The sequence below is a fragment of the Maylandia zebra genome, linkage group LG7 (assembly GCF_041146795.1).
Source record: "Maylandia zebra isolate NMK-2024a linkage group LG7, Mzebra_GT3a, whole genome shotgun sequence".
Classification (NCBI taxonomy): Eukaryota; Metazoa; Chordata; class Actinopteri; order Cichliformes; family Cichlidae; genus Maylandia; species Maylandia zebra.
The window spans coordinates 16,420,127-16,441,349 of NC_135173.1; the positions used below are offsets into that span (position 1 = coordinate 16,420,127).

The following is a 21,223-nucleotide window of genomic DNA, read 5'->3' on the forward strand; positions in this document are numbered from 1 at the left end:
TCAGCAGCTGGTCAGTTCCCAGATGTTTAAGGACAGATGCTACATTGTGATAAAGATGGCCATGTCCCAGCTTTTTTGAGATGTGTTGATGGCATCAAATTGAAAATCAAATGTTTTTCTTCAAATGTTTCCTGAGTTTAAACATCTGATAAGTTTTCTGTGGTGTATTGTGAATACACTATGGGCGTGTGAGATTTGCAAGTGATTGCCATTCTGCCGTTGTTTACATTTTATACATCGTTCTGACTTTTTGGGGAACTGGGTTTGTTTTTATTGCACAAAGGTTTGTTTGGTAACAGCTAAAAGTACTGAAAGGTCTTTATTAATCAGAAGAGGACATGCCATTATAATGGTACAAAACTGAGGTCAAACTGGGTTATTTCTGAGCAACTATAAATGTTTCTTTAACTTTCGCAATTCATGCAAATATTGTCATGAGTGTTAGAGTGAGAGTTTGCCAGTTTCTTTGTTCGTTTGGGAGTGGTTCCTTCGTTTAATTATGTTTTGGCTGGCATTTATAACATTCAGTGTTCGCACAACTCACACTTTAAAAAACAAAAATAACTGAGGTACATTTGTGTAGCTGATTTGAGCAAAGATTCACCCAAAATTGTGCTTGGTCTGCAGGATCCATGCATACGGTACCCTTTACTCTATGCAGCGTCTTAAACGTCGAGTTCAGTCTCCGTGCTTTTTTTGCTTCAAGTCTGTATTGCACTGTTGCTGCTTTCTGGTGCTCCACCTTCACTTTCAGGTGAGGCACAGGAAACTTCATTTTTCCTCTTTAACATGCTTTCTATCCAGCTGGAGCTGTGGCTTTGTGCTGTTCTTTCAGGGGAGCAAAGTGAAGAGACTGTGCTCCTCCTCATGTTTTTGCCTGAGGTAATCAGCTCGCCGAAGCCTTGTTGGTGGGAGAAGGCGTAGGCAGAGCGGCGGGAGCTTGTCCTGCGTACTCGCCTCAGGTTCTGTTCCTGAGGTCCTTGTTTCTTCCTGGACTGTTGGAGACGACGAACCTGCGGAAATACATCATGGAAAAGTGTGTAAATACACAACACGTGTATTAAATATAAAAAGTCCCCAATGTATAAAGCAAAGACCTAAATCTAATTTAGAACGTACAAAATATTTATTACCAAAGTATACACTATATTGCCAAAAGGAGGGATTAATATGATGTCACTTCACCCTTCTCAGCTATAACAGCTTGAACTATCTGGGAAGACTGTCCACAAGGTTTAGCGATGTTTATGGGAATCTTTGGCCATTCTTCCAGATGCACATTTGTAAGGTCAGACATTGATGTTTGAGAAGAAAGCTTGGCTCACAGTCTCCACTCTAATTCATCCCAAACATGTTATGTCAGGTGGAGGTGCAGGCCAGTCAAGTTATTCCACACCAAACTGGATCATCCATGTCTTTATAAAACTACTTTGTGCACTGGCATGCAGTCATGTTGTAACAGGAAGGGGCCGTCTCCAAACGGTTCCCACAAAGTTGGGAGCGTGAAATTGCCCAAAATGTCTTTGTGTGCTGAAGCATTAAGAGTTCCTTTAACTGGAACTAAAGGGCTGAGCCCAACACCAGAGAGCCCAACACCAAACTTTATACTTAAATTTATACCCTCAGATAAGTGCTGTTCTCCTGGCAACAGCATCAAGCATCACCCCAGTGTGTGTTACACCACTGCCTTTCACAAGGGTCTAAAAACTGTCCTTAAGCAAATCTGAAGGCAACATGAAGCTTGGAGGTCTGTAGCGATTGATTCTGCAGAAAGTTGGTGACATCTGCGCAGTATGTGCCTCTGCATCCGCTGACCCTGCTCCGTTTTACGTGGCCTAGCTCTTTGTGGCTGAGTTGCTGTTTCCATCACTTCCACTTTGTTATAAAATTATATAACATGTATAACATTATAACATTAACTTTGTTAGAACTAACAGATGAAGGTACGTGTAATGTTTAATAGCGGCAAAATTTAATGATTGGACCTACCACAGTACCATGTTGGACTTCACTGAGCTCCTGAGGGCGACCCATTCTTTCCCAAATATTTGTAGAAGCAGTCTGCATGCCTAGGCGCTTGATTTTATACACCTGTGGCCGTGGAAGTGATTGCACTCTTGAATTCAATGATTTAGTTCGGTGAGTAAATATTTTTGACAATATATTGTATGTAAAAGTGCTAATTCTGCAGAAACTCATATGATAAGTATAAGGTTACCAATACTGTAAACAGCATTTTACTGCTGCAGTTGGTTTGATTCTTAAGTCTACTTGTTTTAGTCGTAGAGGCTGGTTTACAGATTAATTTAAGGAGTCTAGAGAGGATATAGGGAGGATATGCTTCACTGATTTCTATTTATTATTTGGAATTTCCCTTAGTTATTACTTTTTATGAACAACCGGATAATTGTCAGTAGGCTTGTTTTGGGGTTTTTTGTAAAAAATCTTAATCCGGAGAGTTACTATTAACTACTGCTGTCAGATAAATATAGTGAAGTACTATTTGCCTATTAAATTTAGTTGAAGTATGAAGCTTCATACTTTACTATACTGACATAGTTACTTCCACCAAGTGTTCATTGTCTTGCTCAAACTTGCAGTTGCTGTAACTTCAGCTCCCTCTGAAGGCCTTAAATCCACATGGGGAGAAGAGTTGGGTATATCTATGTCAGATGACATTTGGTAAATTCCACACCACTCTGCGTTCACCACTCCCTATTAAAATTTAAAGTAGTTCATAGGGCCCATTTATCTAAATCCAAATTATCTAAGATTCATCCTGGCTTAGACCCTCGCTGTAATAGGTGTGGGTCTGATGATGCCAATCACACCCACATGTTTTGGACCTGCCCTGCCTTCGCACATTTTCGGGAGGAGTTTTTTGTACTCTGAACAAGGCTACTGACCTGAAACGGGCTCTTAACCCCCTATTTGCTCTCTTTGCTACAGTGGGGGAGGATGATAAGTATGTTATCGGGGCAAAACATCATTTGCTGTCCTCTGGTTGCCTCTCGGTTAGACGTGCCATTTTGGTAAGGTGGAAGGCTGCTGCCCCGCCCACCCATGTTCAGTGGCTTGCTGATCTCATGTTGTGTCTTAGTCTTAAAAAGATCCACTGCTCCATCCAGAATCATGGTGGCAAATTTGATCAAATCTGGGGTCTTTTTCTGACAAACTTCTCTTGCGTTAACCTTTTTTTTGTAAACTATCTACAATGTCTCAATAAAGTATTTTGAGTAAACTTGCAGTTGCTGTACCTTGTCTGTCAACGTCGGGAAAAGATCCACTCTGAGGAACTTGACGACTAAGCCAGGCATAACACACACCACAGTGGTGAGCAGAACAACCAACCACACACTCTTCTCTGACAGACAGTTACGAGCCGTGCCTGAGGAGGAATAAAAGGAAATGCAATTTTCTCGTATCAACGTAATTTTCTTGCGCGGGCCACACTGAACCAGACTCACCGATAAATGGGAAGCTGCTCGGAAAAATGCCAAATAAGCCGTCGCTCTGCATTGCAAATAATATGGCAAAGTACACCATCAGGCTCCCCCATATGAAGAGGTGATTGACGGCAGTCCAGTAGTGCGTGTCGAGTCCGATCTTGGAGCAGACGTACATCAAACCATAATAATAAAAATAAGACCCTCTTTTCATTTAGCAGTCCTGTTTTGGCAGTATTTTGTGATATTTACAGTCTCACCTGAACACTTACAACAATGACCAAGGATGTTGCTATGGTGACGGCGAACGCCTGTTGGTCTGAAAAGGAGGAGCCGTCTTCTTTCACCATGAGAGGGAAAGCCCCGTAGGGAATGAAGAAAAGCAGGAATGACGTGGCAACCCCCTGCAGGGTGCACAGGAAAAACTGACGCTTGTTGAAGAGAAGGTTTTGCTGGCCGGGTTTGTACAGACTTGGGTAGCGAAGGCTGTTCGGGTCATTGACGTCCTTTAGAAAACAAACAAAGCATGAGTATGATATTATAGACTCTTTTGTTTATTTTAATAAGAAATAAATGATGGGAGGATAATGGGGGAAATGTTCTGCAGCAGTTTTATGACAAATGGTCAGTTAAAGCGGATGAGTGTAAAGTATACAGTGGCTTGCAAAAGTATTCCACATTTTGTCACATTACAGCCACAAACAGGAATCAATTTATTGGAATTCCACGTGAATGACCAACACAAAGTGGTGCACACGTGAGAAGTGGAACGAAAATCACACATGATTCCAAACATTTTTTACAAATAAATAACTGAAAAGTGGGGTGTGCGTAATTATTCAGCCCCCTGAGTCAATACTTTGTAGAACCACCTTTTGCTGCGATTACAGCTGCCAGTCTTTTAGGGTATGTCTCTACCAGCTTTGCACATCTACAGACTGAAATCTTTGCCCATTCTTCTTTGCAAAACAGCTCCAGCTCAGTCAGATTAGATGAACAGCAGTTTTCAGATCTTGCCACAGATTCTCGATTGGATTTAGATCTGGACTTTGACTGGGCCATCCTAACACATGGATATGTTTTGTTTTAAACCATCCCATTGTTGCCCTGGCTTTATGTTTAGGGTTGTTGTCCTGCTAGAAGGTGAACCTCCGCCCCAGTCTCAAGTCTTTTGCAGACTCCAAGAGGTTTTCTTCCAAGATTGCCCTGTATTTGGCTTCATCCATCTTCCCATCAACTCTGACCAGCTTCCCTGTCCCTGCTGAAGATAAGCACCACCAGAGCATGATGCTGCCACCACCATATTTGACAGTGGGGATGGCGTTCAGAGTGATGTGCAGTGTTAGTTTTCCACCACACATAGCGTTTTGCATTTTGGTCTCATCTGACCAGAGCACCTTCTTCCACATGTTCGCTGTGTCCCCCACATGGCTTGTGGCAAACTGCAAACGGGACTTCTTATGGTTTTCTGTTAACAATGGCTTTCTTCTTGCCACTCTTCCATAAAGGCCAACTTTGTGCAGTGCACGACTAATAGTTGTCCTGTGGACAGATTCCCCCACCTGAGCTGTAGATCTCTGCAGCTCGTCCAGAGTCACCATGGGCCTCTTGGCTGCATTTCTGATCAGCGCTCTTCTTGTTTGGCCTGTGAGTTTAGGTGGACGGCCTTGTCTTGGTAGGTTTACAGTTGTGCCATACTCCTTCCATTTCTGAATGATCGCTTGAACAGCGCTCCGTGGGATGTTCAAGGCTTGGGAAATCTTTTTGTAGCCTAAACCTGCTTTAAATTTCTCAATAACTTTATCCCTGACCTGTCTGGTGTGTTCTTTGGACTTCATGGTGTTGTTGCTCCCAATATTCTCTTAGACAACCTCTGAGGCCGTCACAGAGCAGCTGTATTTGTACTGACATTAGATTACACACAGGTGCACTCTGTTTAGTCATTAGCACTCATCAGGCAATGTCTATGGGTAACTGACTGCACTCAGACCAAAGGGGGCTGAATAATTACGCACACCCCACTTTGCAGTTATTTATTTGTAAAAAATGTTTGGAATCATGTATGATTTTTGTTCCACTTCTCACGTGTACACCACTTTGTATTGGTCTTTCAGGTGGAATTCCAATATATTGATTCATGTTTGTGGCTGTAATGTGATAAAATGTGGGAAAGTTCAAGGGGGCCGAATACTTTTGCAAGCCACTGTAAATTGGGATTAGGAACGCTAATCGCATGGGTTAAATTTAAGCTGCAACCTACTGTAGGGTTAGACTTTTAGGTACGTCTGATGGGTTTATCAATCATGACACAGTGAAAGAGGTCAACAGTAATAAAATATTCACCTGAATGACTTGACAGTATCTTGAAAAGAAGAAACAAAATTAAACTATGAAACGGCTCTGGAGCTTACCATTAGAGAGAGATTACTGAAATAAGAAAAAGTTCGATTTTTGTGCAAATTTTTAAAATATGCATAGCCACATTGAAATAAAACTTAAGTATGCTTTAACTTTGTACAAGAGCTATTATCACCTGATCAAAAAGTCCCATCGCTAGTACTGGCAGCGATGTATAGACAATGTTGAAGAGGGTGATGAACCACTGGTCATACACAGTCTATGGAAAGTGGACATTTTGTTAGAGCAGGGTTTTTTCCAACCATACAGCACAAACATTCAGAAGAGCGAGAGGTCTCGTGCATGAAAATTTCTTTCAGCTCAATATCGGAGAGAACAAAGGGAAGATCAGAGCAGAGAGGAGGACAGATGCATCAAGGAAAACAAGACTGAACACAAGCTGGAAGAACATGGATGAAAGTCAGTGACATGGAATAGCTCACTGGTTTCACCTTATTTAGAGTCTATGGTACAATAAGTATAAAAGTACATAACATTCACTTTTTATTCTAAACAAAGGCAGTCTGAATCAAGTACAGTAGCAGTCTGAGCCTATACATTCATGACTACAGGATCACCTGAAACATCCCTAATTTTAAGAGCTATGTAAAAGTTTTAAAAGAAACCTTAAAAGCAGAGAGGGTGTCTGCCTGACAAAGTGCATAGTTGTGCCTGATAGCTGAAGGCTCTGCCTCTTCTACTTTTGAAAACTCTACACAGGTAAGCCTGTCTGTGCTGGTGTACCAGGAGAAGGTTTGACAGACTGTATTGTCCCCGGTTGTGAAGACTGTCCTCCAGCAGGGAACACTTAGATTATTTCTTCTGCTCACCACTCTTCCTTCCAGACAAAGTGAACACATCTCCTTCAACTTTAGTCTATTAGGAACAAAATGGACTAGGTCTGTTCCTAAATTAGATAAAAGACACTCCTGACAGGCCTTGTGGCTTCTACAGAGTCAGAAGGAGACACATTTACTCCAGTGGTCCTGAGGTCAGCCTCCGTGACCTCACCACAAAACCAGACCTGACAGTTGGCATGCATAATTGATTTAACACAAACATAAAAAAAGCTTCAAATATGCTTGAAGGCTTCATTACAGTTTTCTTACCTGAGCTGAGAAGCCGCAGAAGAAACCGTACCAGAAGTGCACCAGGGTGAAGGCGAAGTTCTTGTAGAAGAAATATCCCAGAAAATTACACATGCGGAAGTAAGACCAGCGTCCGTGAACCAACAAGAGCCTCTGCAGGTACCGGAACTGGGCAAAGGAGTAATCTGAGGCCAGAACAGCCTGCATCCCCTCCTGTCCGCTGATCCCAACACCGATGTGAGCAGCTGAGTAAGACACACAGTGTGTGAAGCAATGCCCTTCATAACTGAAATATTTGTCATTACAAACAGCTGACAAGATTCTGGAAATATATTCACAAACATCGTTAAATAACAGTCTGGACTGAGTTTTTTTTTATAAATGAAGAAATGTTTTTACAACCAGCCTCTTACGCAGTGTGTGGCTGGTTGTAAGGTGTTGGGGTAAGGGAGGTAATTTCACTATTGTATCGTATACCCCAAAAAAATCTGTTAAGCAGAAAATATGAACAAACTGAGTAAGTACTCAGCAGTTTGACTGCTTAATTCATATAATATGATTCAAAAAGTTTATAAAAATCTTTCATTGATCCTTGTGCCCTGTGGATGTGGGCATTCTCATCCTGCAAGAGAGTGCTCCCTGTGATCTTTAACCATGCCAGCAAAATTTCCCTTCGAAGCATAACAGAATTTCCAGCTCCCCTCAGGTTTTTCCTTTAATTTGTCACCTCTGGCAAGGCTGAAAATTCCCTCTACACACACGTGAACGGAGTCCTTGGATGCAGAAGAGTGTGCATCCACATCAGTTTGTGATATTTTCTTGAGAATTCCTGATATTTCTTTTCAAGTGTTTACTTGTAAATGTTATACTTCACTTTGTAATAGTAATACATACTACATGCACGCCACACGTGGATGATCTGAAACTTACTCTTGATCATGCTGACATCATTGGCTCCGTCTCCTATGGCCAAGGTGACAGCTCTCTTGTGCCTCTTCACCAGCTCCACCACCTGAGCTTTCTGCATCGGCGTGACGCGGCAGCAGATCACCGTTTTACATAGACAGGCCAAATCCAACAGGATGTGCTCCAGCTGGGGCTCCAGAGCGTGAGCCTGAAGGGCAGAGTACCCACACCACACCTATTAAATCTATCATTACCGCGGTGTAACATCAACCCCCTGCGGAGGGGACACTAAGCAACATCCCTGTGTGCATCACGCACTCTGCCCTGGGCACAGCAAGAGAGCAGCTCGCGTGCAAAATGATGTTAATAAAATCCTGTAATAGAGCCGAGGGCAGAGCTTATTGTAGACTTTGTTCAGTTGGCAGCAGGCACAGACGCAGCAGACTCATCAAAGAACATCGGAGCCATTTAGCAAACAGTGTGAAACCAACGGGCATCAGTAACAAAACAAAAACAAGTGCAGAAGTAAAAATGAGCATTTAATTAAAGGCAGTCTCCGTGAAACCACTTTTCATTGTTATCTTACCAGACTGTGTCCATTGATAACTAAGGCATACTCTGCAATTATAGCTTCTTCAAACACAGAATCGTCTGCAAACGCATCCGTCTTCTCAACATGTCCTGCACTGCTCACGCAACTCAGGCCGAGGATGTGCTCTTTGGCGCTCCTGAGGATAGATGCAAGGCAGTAAAAGTGAATCACACCAGAATTCTCTTCAAGAAGGCTTTTTAGCATTTTAAATCCACAGACTTTCTATAAATGGGACATTTAATATTCAAAGAATACCACCCTGAATGTGAATTAAATGCAAAAAATGTGTCACCTGAGCTGCTGCTGCACATCCTGCAGGGTGTGGCCGGAGATAACAAACACCTCATTCATGTCATCTCGCAGCATGTTGCAGGAGTAGCCAATGTTCATTGCTGTCTCTAATGAAATTAAACAGTTTACAGTCGTGTATCTTTCCACAGACAATCCAGCCAATATTAAAGTCATCATTCACAGGTACCTAGTTTATCTCCTGTAAGGACCCAGATTTTAATGTCAGCTAGATTTAGGCAGGCGATGGTCTCTGGAACTCCCTCCTGAAGTTTGTCTTCAATCGCCGTGGCTCCTAGAAGCTTCAACAAAGTCAGCAGTGAGTCAGCAGGACTAAATGCGATCGATTGCTTTAGGAGTGTAAACAAAAGCATGTCAATTTTACCTTCATGCCCAGTTCGATCTCGTCGTAAAGGACAGCAAGCTGATCTTCGCGATTCTCTATTACAGTGCTGGCAAAGAGAAGCCTCTTCATCCAAACTTTAAAATAATCTTCATCGAGGTCTTTGTAGGACAGAGCTAATGTTCGAAGCCCTTCCCCAGCAAATTCCTGCATGAAAAACGATGGAAAAATAAACATCTGACTAAGAGAATAAATCATTAAATCTGCAATCCACAGCGCAATTATTTACAAAGGAGACATTATGTTATCCACTGCGATAACACCTACACTAAGGTGTTCTGAGGTAGTGTACATGAGGTTTTCACAGGATGGATCCAGACGTTCGAAAATAATCGTGTCAGCGCCTTTGGAGTAGAGTTTAATCTGGCCTTCTGGGCTTCTCACTATCAAACAAGACAAAGCACAGCAAGAGGAAAAATAAAACATGGATTATTTGGCTGTCAACTAAATTGTCAGTAGATACAAAATAATCAGACATGTTGCCTCGTGCTGCTATTTCATAATTATTGTCCACAGAGTTTCATGATGACTACTTGTGTGTTGCTTTTATAAGTGAAGACCTAACCAATGACACTCATTCTCTTGCGCACGTTGTTGAAGTCCAGTATGGCCAGAAGCTGGTAGGTGACGGTTCGTCCCATCTCACACAGCGTGACGGTTTCTGGGGTTCGCGCCCGGAAGACAAACCCAAAGTTTCGCGCCGCAGTGACCAGCGCTCCCTCATCAGGTGACTGTGCCTGGTACACCAAATTTCCTTCATTTGAACATAAACACATCAGTGAATCAGAGTTATTTGAATTATTACAGCTACAGTTTCTGGATCATGTATGTTTACCTTCACTCTTCTCCTCTGGCATGACAGTGTGACACAAAGCCAGCAGCCTGAAAAACTCCTGCACTGCAGGATCCTCCATTTTGATGGCTTCAACCAAGCTGCTGTCGTAAAACTTGAACCTTCTGTCGCAGAGAGGGTTGAAGGAAAAATCCACGCAGGCTGTTTTCTGAGACATTAAAGCACCAGCGCAATGATTGTGTCACATCTGTTTCACTAGAAAGAGAAAGAATTTCTGCTTTTTTCAATCTGCTCACCTCAGTAATTTCCACCTTCTGGTCAAATTCATCATAGACATCACCTAAAAACATAAAAGTAACAATGGCAGTTTTATTTATATAGCACATTTGATTATAAGTGAACACAGTGTGCTTAACAAAGAAGAGAAAAACATAAAAACCTCTGCAGGTTTACAATTCCCCCTAACCCCTTAAAGCCTGAACCATGAAATAATTGCCAGAAAATTCAAGTTTTTAAAAAATGTTGTTATTTATTGCTGAAAAACATATCATGCAATCTATTTCTTTTCAAGGGAGGGGAGGGAAGATCTCACTCACTAATGATGTAGAAGTCTCAAAAACCCATGTTTCAAATATGATAGGCGTTAAGGGGTTAAAGCACAAGCACTCAGCTATTGACTGAAGGCCTGTGTGGAAAAAAAGGCTTTGAGCCTGTTTTTGAATGTAGCCGCAGATGTGATTGATCACTGATCAGCAGGTAGCTGGTTCCAAAGAACAGGAGCGCGGTAAACAAAAGCAGCCTCAGTGCACTTGGATCTGATTCTAGGAACACTTAAAGGGAGATAGCTCTAACTGGGTTATAAACACCGAACAAGTCGGAGATGTGGTGGGAAAGGCGAACAATCGAGAGCTTTATCATTAATTATTTTGTCAAAGATTAAGAAGTAATTGCCTCTGTAGTTGGACCTGGCTCCCAGCATTACCCCCGAAGTCTGCTACAGTAAATTTGACCAAACAATTTTAACATTTTAGGGTGAACAAACTAAAAAAAGCAAAAAACATTTAGGTCCCATGCTTAACTGTTCAGCAGTTTTTGTTGAAGAGTAGCCCAATTTAACTGAGAGGCTAATTAGCCCAGTGTTTTAACCCGATGTAGTACTAAAGCTCCATACCATACATCTGTCCATTAATGGAGCACTTGCTGAAGACCATGATGTTCTGGGTGAGCGTGCCTGTCTTGTCAGAGAAGATGAACTCCACTTGGCCCAGCTCCTCATTCAGGGTGGTGGTGCGAGCTTGGGCTGCAGTGCCCATCGGGCTGTGGTACATCTTCCGGTCCCAGTTAATGAAGTGACTGTGACCAAGTCGCAGGACTTCCACACTGATGAAGTTTTATTGAGCAATACAACTATTTACCAACTTCCTAGTCAGTGTGACGGGCTTAATTTGAAAATGACTTTTACGACGACTGCATAGGTGCTTACCTGACATACAGCGAGATGGGCACAACAGTGTTGAGGATGATGATGTAGGACCAGAAGGTGAGGAATCCAGAGAACACAGCGCTAATCTGGAACGTGTCCCACGGCAAAAACACTCTGAAGTTTGTGCCGACATACGTTTCCCAAATAGTGTGTCCAACTGCCAAAATAACTCCCATACAAATAAGGAAGGCGAAAATCTGAAAAAAAGACAAGAGTACATATTTTTGTTCCCAAAGATGCATCAAATAAAGTGGTATGTTTTATATGCTTATATGAGCATATCTGTAGTAAAAGGCACAAAATGTGACATTTAAAACCAGTGAATGTAACTCTGGACTGCCAGCTTTTAAAGGGAAATTTATCATTTATGCAATTTATTTACAACTAGAACGGCTGCCTATAAAATAGCCAACTAAGCCACAATCATCAGCCCATGCTAGCATCGTAAAATGCAAAGCAGAGTTACAAAAATCAGCCTACCCACAAAACCAGAGTGTTCATGAGTTTGTCGATACTGGTCCTTTTCAGTTTCGTCCTTCCACAGTTCTGCATCAGTTTGGTTTGTGAGCCTGTTGGGCAGATGTGCAAACAACTGTCAGTGTTGAAAGAATATTAATAAGACTGTCCGTGACTTTTCCATCGAGGCAAAGAAGAAAAATATAGACGCAGCTAATGGATGTGGAGAATAAAACCATTAAAAAGCAACTATTACCAGCAAATATGACCATTCCAAAGCACCACTCAGTGTTTCTGAGTACACAGCCCCGCAGAAGCATTTTTTCATTATCCAGAGGATATTTATTGCCTTTCCAGTATAATGTTCCAGTAAACCTATCCAGCTTGTTGTTTGGAGGCTCACAAATGACTTCCCCTGAGGAACAAAGGAAGAAAAAGAAAAAGATTCGTCAGCCATGACTGATCAAACCGTCGCAAATAATTAGATATAAGTAGACAAAAATGAGAGAAAATGTGAAAATAAAAACTTTGGCATCATCTCACCATCAAAGTCCATCAGTTTAGAAATGTCTCCTAAATCTGAGGTAACGGTTAAAGCCTGACGGACTTTTAGATTGGTCTCTCTGGAGGGAAGAAAAAGGAAGACAAAGAAAAGTTGGCTATTTTTGCTAAACGTCAAATTAAATATACGCATGCACTTTTTGTGCTCATATGAATGTCTTGTGCAATTGCTCCCATCTTACTTTTCATACCTTGCGCAGAACTTACCCATCTAGCTCTGCAGTCTCAACATAGCACAGACCATAAGGCTCACTGCTACAGAGAAGGAGGATGTCTGCCTGTGTGTGAATCCAATACAAAATACTCAGCAGTGGAAAAAAAGGCAATAAATCAATTTCTGCATCACTGAACCTGCAACAGCACTTAACTGGCCCCATTTCTCCCAAAAGAACCTATTTTCTTTACTATATGTTAATCTAAAAGGCTGATATTACAGTCTAGCATGTAGTGTGACAGTGTCGTAGCAATGCTTTACTCACAGCAACAAACTGATTGTTCTCTAGTTTGATGATATCCCCTACTCGAACGTTCATCCATTTTTCATTCTGCAAACTTGAAAAACAGGAAACACAAAAGGTTAGGAATAGCTGTAAATGTAGCCTCTGCAGGAAAGCATCTACAAATCCAATTCCAGAGTTGAGTTGGGACGCTGCCCAAAATGTAAATAATCACAGAATGCAATGATTCCAAAATGGGAAGTGCACGTGGTAAAATCTAAGCAGACCTGATTTTTCCTGTCCATGTTAAGACAGCAGTCCATTATTAATGTCTCATATTACCACGATACACCAAATCCCCCCATAAAGCATGTCTTCTCTTCATTCTGAAACAGTTTGACTTTTGTCTCCAGCAGAAACAGTAACAGAGTTACAGTTATTTAATAAGTGCTCAAAGGTGCCCATGGTAAATAAAGGATTGACTGAAACATTTTTGTATTTCATGAAAAATATTAGCTTCTTTGGAATTCAGTGTCAGCAACACGTCTTTAAAAAACTTAAGATGTGATCAACAAAGGCCAGAGAGGTAAGTGGTGCTAAACTGAAATAGCTGGAGGAAGATTTTGATTTGGCAGCAAGTCAGTAACATGAAAAGACATCTTAGAGAGGCAGAGTTTCTCAGAAGTAAAGACAGGCGGAGGTTGACCAAAGTACAAACATAACAAAAAACTTAAAAATAATGTTCCTCCACATAAAGTTGTGAAGACTTTAACATCATCTACGCACATAATATCATCAAAAGATTCAGAGTATCTGGAGAAATCTCCAGGCCACAGATCAATACTGTATGTCTGAGATCTATAGGCCTTCAGATGCCACTGCATTAAAACAGGTGTGATTCTCTCATGGAGGTCACTGTGTGGGCTCAGAAACACTTCCAGAAATCACTGTCTATGAACACAGTTCACCGTATCACCCACAAATGCAGGTTAAAGCTCGATCACACGAAGCAGACACGCCTCTGTCTCTTGGAGGCAAATCTCATTCAAAATGGACTGAAGCAAAGTGGAAAACTATTCTTTGGTCAAATGAATCAAAAATGGAAATTATTTTTGGAAAACACGGACGCCACATCCTTTGGTCTAAAGAGCAGAGGGACCATCCGGCTTGTTATCACTGAGTTCAAAAGCATGCATCTCTGATGGCAGCGCATCAGTGCCTATAGAACTGGCAGCTTTCACATCTGGAAAGGCAACAGAAGGACTGAAAGATACATAAAGGTCTGCTGCAACAGCATGACATCATAATAGAAGAGTCTGGGTTGCTGATCTGGCATGCCGGCAGTCCAGACCTTTCACTAATTTCATATATTTGGCGCATTATGAATTGAAAAATACAACAAAGCTGACAAGAATGGGATATTCCTCTCCCGAAAGTCCATCAGCTGGACTCCTCACTTCCCAGACATTTATGAACTGTTGTTAACAGAAGAGTGGATGCTACACAGTTGTAAACACAGCCCGTCATAACCTTTTTATCCTTGTTGCTGTCATCAAATTCGACACCGTCTTGTTTTGTTTTCTTAAAGTTTCCTCTTAAATATTTTCTCAGCTGAAACATTTGATCGTTTTTTATTGCATTCTGTTTATTTACATTTTACATACACATCCCAACTTTTTCAGAACTGGGTGTGTAAATGACAACGTCATAGAGTACCTTCCTCTGATGAGAACCTGTGACTGCCGGTTGTTGACTTGTTGGTCGCTCTTGTATCGGAACTGAAATTTTTAAAAAAGGGGGTTACAAATTTGAAGAAGAGACGTAAAAAGAATAGCATTCAAACAAATTGTAAGAGATAAACAATGAAACTAACATAGTCATCTGTGGCGTCCTTAACAGCCGTGATCACGAGCACAAAAACCAAAGGCACGATGGTTGTGAACCAGGACAGGGAGGATATTTCTGGAATTAGCTGTGAACAAAGTTTGCATTAGCCCTCTTTGTTTCCTACATCAATCAAATTATAGTTTAATGACACAATCAGTAGCACTTTTTCCTACCTGCAGTATTAAGAGCACTGAGAAGTAAGCGTTTGCCACCCTCTGGAACTGCTCAAACAAGTTGATGGGCAGGAAGGTGAAGATATTGTACTTTGAGGTTTTGATGCGATTATCCTGAAGATTCACATCATTAGAAACAGCGCCGATGAAACCCCACAGCCAACACTTAAAGCAAATTTAATGCAGGTAACTTACGGCATAAGAGAACCTGTCATTGTAGTCCCACGCGTTGGCTTTCACGCGGCGCTCTTTCTCTACAGAGAAGACAACACAGAGGAAAGGAGAACTTAAAGTAAGAGCTCCTTATTCTAAAGTCTGCCTCTCACACACATAGCAGAACAAATTTAACATCAATATGAGATTTTGACCATTTGCCTATATTTCTTTCCGTTTAAAATCCTAAAATACTTTTTTTCCTTTCAGACTGCCCTAACATTTATTTTCCTTCCAAATCACCTCTTGAAATGAGAGCAAAATCCTAAAGAAAGCTTAGTTAGCTTAGGGTAAAGTTTCATAACTGTGTATTTTATCTTTCTTTTTTTTTTTTATTCTCAAGATGAACACAGTAATTTGTCTTAGATTGATTTTTTTTCTTTTGCTCTTTATTTATTGTAAGAGAAGGGACACAGAGGTCTCGGTTCACTTATCTGCAAATAAAAGGATGATTTATTTATGAAGAGACAAAGTAAAAGACTGTTTCAAGCACCAACATGTTCCTCTGGTGTGGTGATTATTGAAGATAAGGATGATGAAACCTTTTCCTACATTGCAGTATTTCACAAAGTATTACATGATCAAGCCAGCAAACCCCGTGATGTTGCAATGTCCCACTTTTAGTTAAGCTTTAGTAAGCTTGACTGTGGTTGATAAAACCTCCTTTTAAAAAAAAGTTTGACTATATTTACAATGGAGAGCTCACTCTCACGCTGGTACAAGAAGAGGTCATTCTTTGATTAGCACATGTTTTTTAATTATTTCTCCATTAAATTGTTAGCAACTTCTTTGATTACTATATCTACATAAGGTTCTAAGTCTTATTTCCTAAACTTTGAATAAGAGCTTCATTGAGGGATAAAGATGGAGACAGATCTTTAATTCATATCTTTATATGTATTAAAACAGACATCCTTATTTTTAGCTCCAAATAAATCTTGTACTTGTAAGAAATTTTATAGGCTGAATGGAGCACCCCCACCAAATTGTGGGTAAATTTGTGTTTGGTTGATTCAAACACACCTTCTTTGTTGAAAAAAAAAAATTTGCTCTGGGAAATCGATTTTATATTATTGGAAAGGCTGTTTATTCCCCTTTAAATAGTGCCACATTTGTAAAGAACAAGCTGGGTTGAGCAGCAGAGTTGAGTATGTGGGTTGTGCCCATTAAAAACTTGCCAGTTCTTCTTTGCCAATGCCAAACAGCTTATTCTGCTATTGATTCTCAGCAGCCTCAGTAGCATGATGTGGAAGGACACAGCCACAACAGCCTGGCACCTTCTCCTCACACTGTAGGATGGAAGTCTATTCTTCAACCAACATTTTTCACAAGTCAGCCAGTGTGGTTGTGTTGGTCACTCTGGGATGAAGCGCACACCCAAGCTGATCCCACAATGGAGTTGAAGTCAGGACTGCAGACAGGTAATTTCATCCTCTCCACTCACAAATTCTGGAGGTAGTCTCTGTTAAACCCCAATCTGTGGGAGACCCATTATCATCTTGAAGGACAGACTTCAGTCCCAGACTGTGGAGATATGAGATTGCCACTAGTTGCACGATTTCAACTTGATATCTCTCTGCATTGAGAATGCCTCCAAGGATGGCAAGCCTTGTTTTTCTAGTAGTGAGGTCTTTTCCAGATTGTCCGGGTAGAGACCTTTAACCATATAGTCCTGAAAACCTTGATTGCAAATCTGTGGAAGACTGCCAACAGGGTGCTGACAGGGTGAGGAAACAGTCTTCTTATGTTCTTGGGAAGCCCACTTCCAGCTTGTCACATTCCCTATTATATAGAACTGGGTCATAAATTTGAAGGGCTCACTCCAAATAATGGTGCAACTTGTTTTTGTGGAACACCGGCTTGAAATTGTCCAGTGGCACGGGCGCTATGCACATCAGTCAATCATGGCATGCTTGCAGCAGACACCAACTGACCCCTGTAGCAGGATCTATGCTCCTGTACCAGAAGCTCAAAACAAGAGTCAATAGCAGAATAAGCTGTTTGGCATAGGCAGAGAAGATGTGGCAAGTTTTTCGTGGGCACAACCCACACATTCAACTCTGCTGCTCAACCCGCAAATACAAATCTGGCAATAAACAGGCTTCCCAATGATATAAGATTTATTGACAAGAAGCAGAACTGTAACAACAAAGAAATAATTGACCAAACACAAATTTCCCTACTTTTTGTGCAAAGTTTAGTTCAAAAACTCCTTTGCAAAAATTCAGCTACTCCAACACACTTGGAAACTGTAAAGTGAGAAGACTAGAAAGGCTCTTGTAAGTTAATGTAAAACTCGCTAGCGGTTCACTTAGCTTCACACTGATGGTGGAAACGAGAAAAGGGAAGCCTTTACTTTGACAAAATGAAATAAAATCCTACCAGCCCCTCAAAAGCTCATCAGTCAACATGATACAACATGTTTAACTAATCTATCAAATTAAAGTGCACACCCTTTTTTCTCAGAAGCTCAAAAAACCCTTCTCTACCACTTCTTAGTGAAATTGTCATGCAGTTTCACTCATCTTTTCATCCTGCGTTCCATGCTTCTCATGAGCAAGACTTGTGACATCTATAGAGGGATAAAGGGATTAACCATGGCATATTAAAAAAGGCTGACTTCGTAAAAGCTACTTTCAGTTGCTCCCTTATTCACAAGGGGTCACAGCAGCAGGTAGCTCTACATATTTGATTTGGCAGCATTTTAATGTCTGATGTCCTTCCTGACCCACCCCAAAGGGATTTGCGTCTCCGCCCAGGATCGAGCACTTGCCAAGTGAAACTACAAACCTCTAAACTTGATAAAGTTTCAAATGATGCCTTTTTGCGTGCGTCTACTTCAAACACACCTTGTCTTGGCCTGCCCGTCTTACCCAACAGCTGAAGACTTCATTTCCCAACTTTGACATTCTTCTCATGGCTCATACATAAACACAATGCATTAAGGGTCATTAATATGTCTGGTCACCCTTTCTAATCAGTCTCGATGTGAAAAATGTTGACTCTCAAACAAGAGCCGGTGTATTTCCCGTAAATGCTGAGATCATTTATCAGAGCATTTTAACTTTTCACACAAAGCCGCTCCCGAAAGAGCATGTACGCTGACAGATCTGCTGTTTCCAAACAAGGTTAAAACATTGTTGAATTATGCATAACGCACCCGCACAGAGCTGCAAAAGGATAGAGCATCTACCACGACAGCTGGGATCATCCTGCTATCACTTACTATGATACTTAATTATTAAGGGAGGCCACTATTGTTCAAACCATTTGGTCTGCTTAAGCATATAATTAGGGAAATATTTCAATTTTATTTTCAGGGAATTTCAGTGGACTTAAAGAGAGATGCAAGTCTGAACAGCTTACAGTGAAATGATTCAGGAAATATTTCAGGTAGTCAGTCACTCTGAGGACTCTAACAGTAATACGGGAAGCATTAAGATGAGCTGTCTCGCTAGCAATGCCACATCTTTCTTCCTAAAAGGATAATTACACCTATTGTTGAGGAATTGAAATCCCATCTAAAGTGCAAGGAGCATAAGGTCACCTTGCGTTATGTGTGTAATGTTGCGCTCAAGGATGCCGCAGATGACAAACATGCAATCTGCATACACAGAGCACATGAAGAGCACAGATAGCGTAGGCGCACACCAGCACAGAGAAAGAGACAAGTTATATTAAAGTGCACACTCTTTTTTTCCTCAGATTTCATCTTTCCCATCTTTCCAAAGCAGCACTGCACCATAGAGAACATCTGCGAAGTGAGGAAGGCACAAGCTCCGCCTTCTGCTTTTAAAAGTAAAAAAACAACAACACTTATGTGAAAAAAAAAATATGTGCAACTCGCCTGCCTGAAACCTCACAGTTTAACTGCATTTTTGTCCTACTTTTAAGACATCCTCACTGTGGAATGTATTGTAATGTTGTTATAAAGAAATCAATTACAACTACAAATCAGTCTTACCAACATGAGGTTTTCTTCTCCAGAATGTCTCCATCTTCTCCTGGGACCTCCCGAGGATTTCCCTGAAAGGCAGATGGAGGACCCAGGCTTAACAAACAATAAACCCTGCACTGGCAGAGGTGTAGGAAAGAGCAATAAATGCACCATAATGGCATTACATGTGACTGTTTATCAAGGCGCTTTTAAACTGCAGGTGCAAGCAGCAGAAGGCAAATCCTCAGTGGACTGTGTCTCCTTGGGGTTTCCAGGTGAGGTGTAACCCCTGGCTGAAGTGCACATCTAGGCTCTTTGTTTTCAAAAGAAGGGGCCTGTCTTTATGGAAGTTTTCTCTATCTGTGCGTAGAATAAAACACAAACGGTGAAGTGTGACCGCATTTATCCACTTCTTACCTTGCACAGGTTTCTCACAGGCGCAGACTTGTGTTATCTCCATGTATCCTGTTATTTACCCGCGACCATTTATTTCAAGTAGCGCCTTCCGCTGATTTTTTCGAAGCAGACCCTATCGCCTCTTCCTGAACAGAAATCATCAGAGATAAAAACACACACACAAAAAAGCAGTTCAGCTGTGGTGATGGTGCTGATGTCGCTGTTGCGGTTAGAAGCTTGCTAATAATAATAAAGAAAACAGGACTGCGGGCGGCGTGGGCTGTGAGGATGGTGCAGGCAGGCAACCATCAGCAGCCCCGCTCTTCTGAAACAAATGAGCGGAGAAATAACGAGGCAGCAGGAATCAGCCGACGATCACTCACCAAGAACCGCGACATGGTGATGAAGCTGCAGCCCTCTTCTTCTGGGAGAAGTAGAAGTGAGTGAGTGTGCGCTGCAATGAACACCTCTTTCTCTCCCCCTCTCTCTTACTCAGCCCAGTCTCTTGGCAAATAGAAAAAAAGAAGTATGTTTACTGTGTGGCGCAGGTACGCTTTTCAGACGTGCCACCTTGGCAACCAAGTGAAAAAGAGCTAAACAGGAAGGTAACAACCTTTTTCCAAACTTAGCCAACAATAATAAGTGCTATTGTTGTTTAACACTAGCCTCGTTTTAATTATCTAAATCTAATCTAAGATGCTTTTATTGCCTTTACCACCTTTGCATTTTTTCCAGTAGTTAGTAGTACGAAGGAAAGCACTTACACAGAGCACTTAAAAGAAACAACATAGTTGACAAAAGTGCTTTCCAGTTAAAGGACAGTAATAACACACAGAAAATACACGTTAAACGAGAAGAAATACCAGTTTTTAAAAGGTCAGTAAAATACATAAAAAAGATGAATACAATGGACAATAAATAAACCTAGCAATAAAGAAATGAAAAAAGATTAAAAGTGACTGTTTAAAAAAAATCTCAAGTCATACTTTGCATTATATTTTTAGTTTATTGTCCAACTTCATCTCATTGTTTTTAATACCTAATTATTTTTAAGACCTAACATTACAGTTGCATTAAAAAAAAAATCAGTTTCTTTCTTCTTTTTATTGTAATAATAAAATTTAGCAGGTTTTAGTAAACAGGCTTTGTGTCAAGTTTATTTCCTGTTTTGTAAGTATCTTTCTGACTCTGTGTTATTGTATCTTCTCTGGGATCTAAAGTACCGTTTTTCTCAATCACTTTGATGCAATCCTCACAGCAGAAAAGTCATTCTCACCACTCTTTATGCAGTTCTCAGCACAGCAGTCCCCCACCTACGTTAGCCGTTCTCATTGTTTTTAAAAACACGCTGTTTTCAATAAAAATACCTCAAACATTTTTCATATATGTAAGAACAATACACTTTAATGCTCTGTCAGAGGCACCAGTGAAACTGTCCTTCAGCTGAAATATAGCAAATATAGATACGTTCTCAGATGAGGGTTAGTTGCAACAAACAGAGTTCAGTACTACCAGTCTTATGTCACAGGTGCGTGTCATGGCATGTCATGCTAGTACAAGGTTGAATCCCCTATTGCCTTCAGAGTTGCCTTAGATTCAACAAGATGCTGGAAACATTCCCCAGACATCACACTGTTGCTGCAGATTTGTCAGCTCTGCTGAGATCTGTTGACTGTGGAAGCCATTGAAGCTCTTCTGCATACCTTGTTTGTAACGAGCGCTTGACTGAATTACTTTTGCCTTCCTATCATCAGCTTAAAGTAGGTT

At 41.1% G+C, this 21,223-nt stretch overlaps 1 protein-coding gene across 2 annotated transcripts; it reads right to left on the minus strand.

Annotated features, from left to right (window-relative positions):
• Positions 1-300: 300 nt before the first annotated feature.
• Positions 301-19,945, minus strand: atp8b4 (ATPase phospholipid transporting 8B4). 2 transcript variants are annotated; one of them, XM_012923702.3, is made up of 29 exons: positions 19,840-19,945; positions 19,478-19,602; positions 19,088-19,149; positions 15,106-15,164; positions 14,911-15,024; positions 14,724-14,822; positions 14,567-14,628; positions 12,893-12,965; positions 12,621-12,691; positions 12,396-12,475; positions 12,109-12,267; positions 11,877-11,965; positions 11,397-11,593; positions 11,085-11,293; positions 10,210-10,253; positions 9,956-10,121; positions 9,686-9,874; positions 9,388-9,503; positions 9,103-9,267; positions 8,908-9,019; positions 8,722-8,827; positions 8,424-8,565; positions 7,862-8,045; positions 6,953-7,176; positions 5,980-6,063; positions 3,719-3,952; positions 3,468-3,606; positions 3,258-3,388; positions 301-1,013 (listed from the first exon to the last, which is right to left on the minus strand). In XM_012923702.3, the coding sequence occupies exons 3-29, from the start codon at positions 19,119-19,121 to the stop codon at positions 702-704; spliced, it is 3,594 nt and encodes a 1,197-aa protein (XP_012779156.3). In that variant the 5' UTR covers positions 19,122-19,149; positions 19,478-19,602; positions 19,840-19,945; the 3' UTR covers positions 301-701. The 2 variants fall into 2 exon arrangements, with proteins under 2 accessions (XP_012779156.3, XP_004567740.3); XM_004567683.3 differs by having other exon boundaries at positions 3,707-3,952.
• Between the last annotated feature and the right edge of the window lie 1,278 nt (positions 19,946-21,223).

Coding starts and splice junctions, on each gene's coding strand:
- atp8b4 (XM_004567683.3), bottom strand. CDS start 19,121: ATGGAGACATTCTGGAGAAGAAAACCTCATGTTG. Junction 12,692..12,892: donor AGAACAATCAGTTTGTTGCT/GTGAGTAAAGCA, acceptor ATTCACACACAG/GCAGACATCCTCCTTCTCTG. Junction 12,268..12,395: donor TAAACTGATGGACTTTGATG/GTGAGATGATGC, acceptor TTTGTTCCTCAG/GGGAAGTCATTTGTGAGCCT.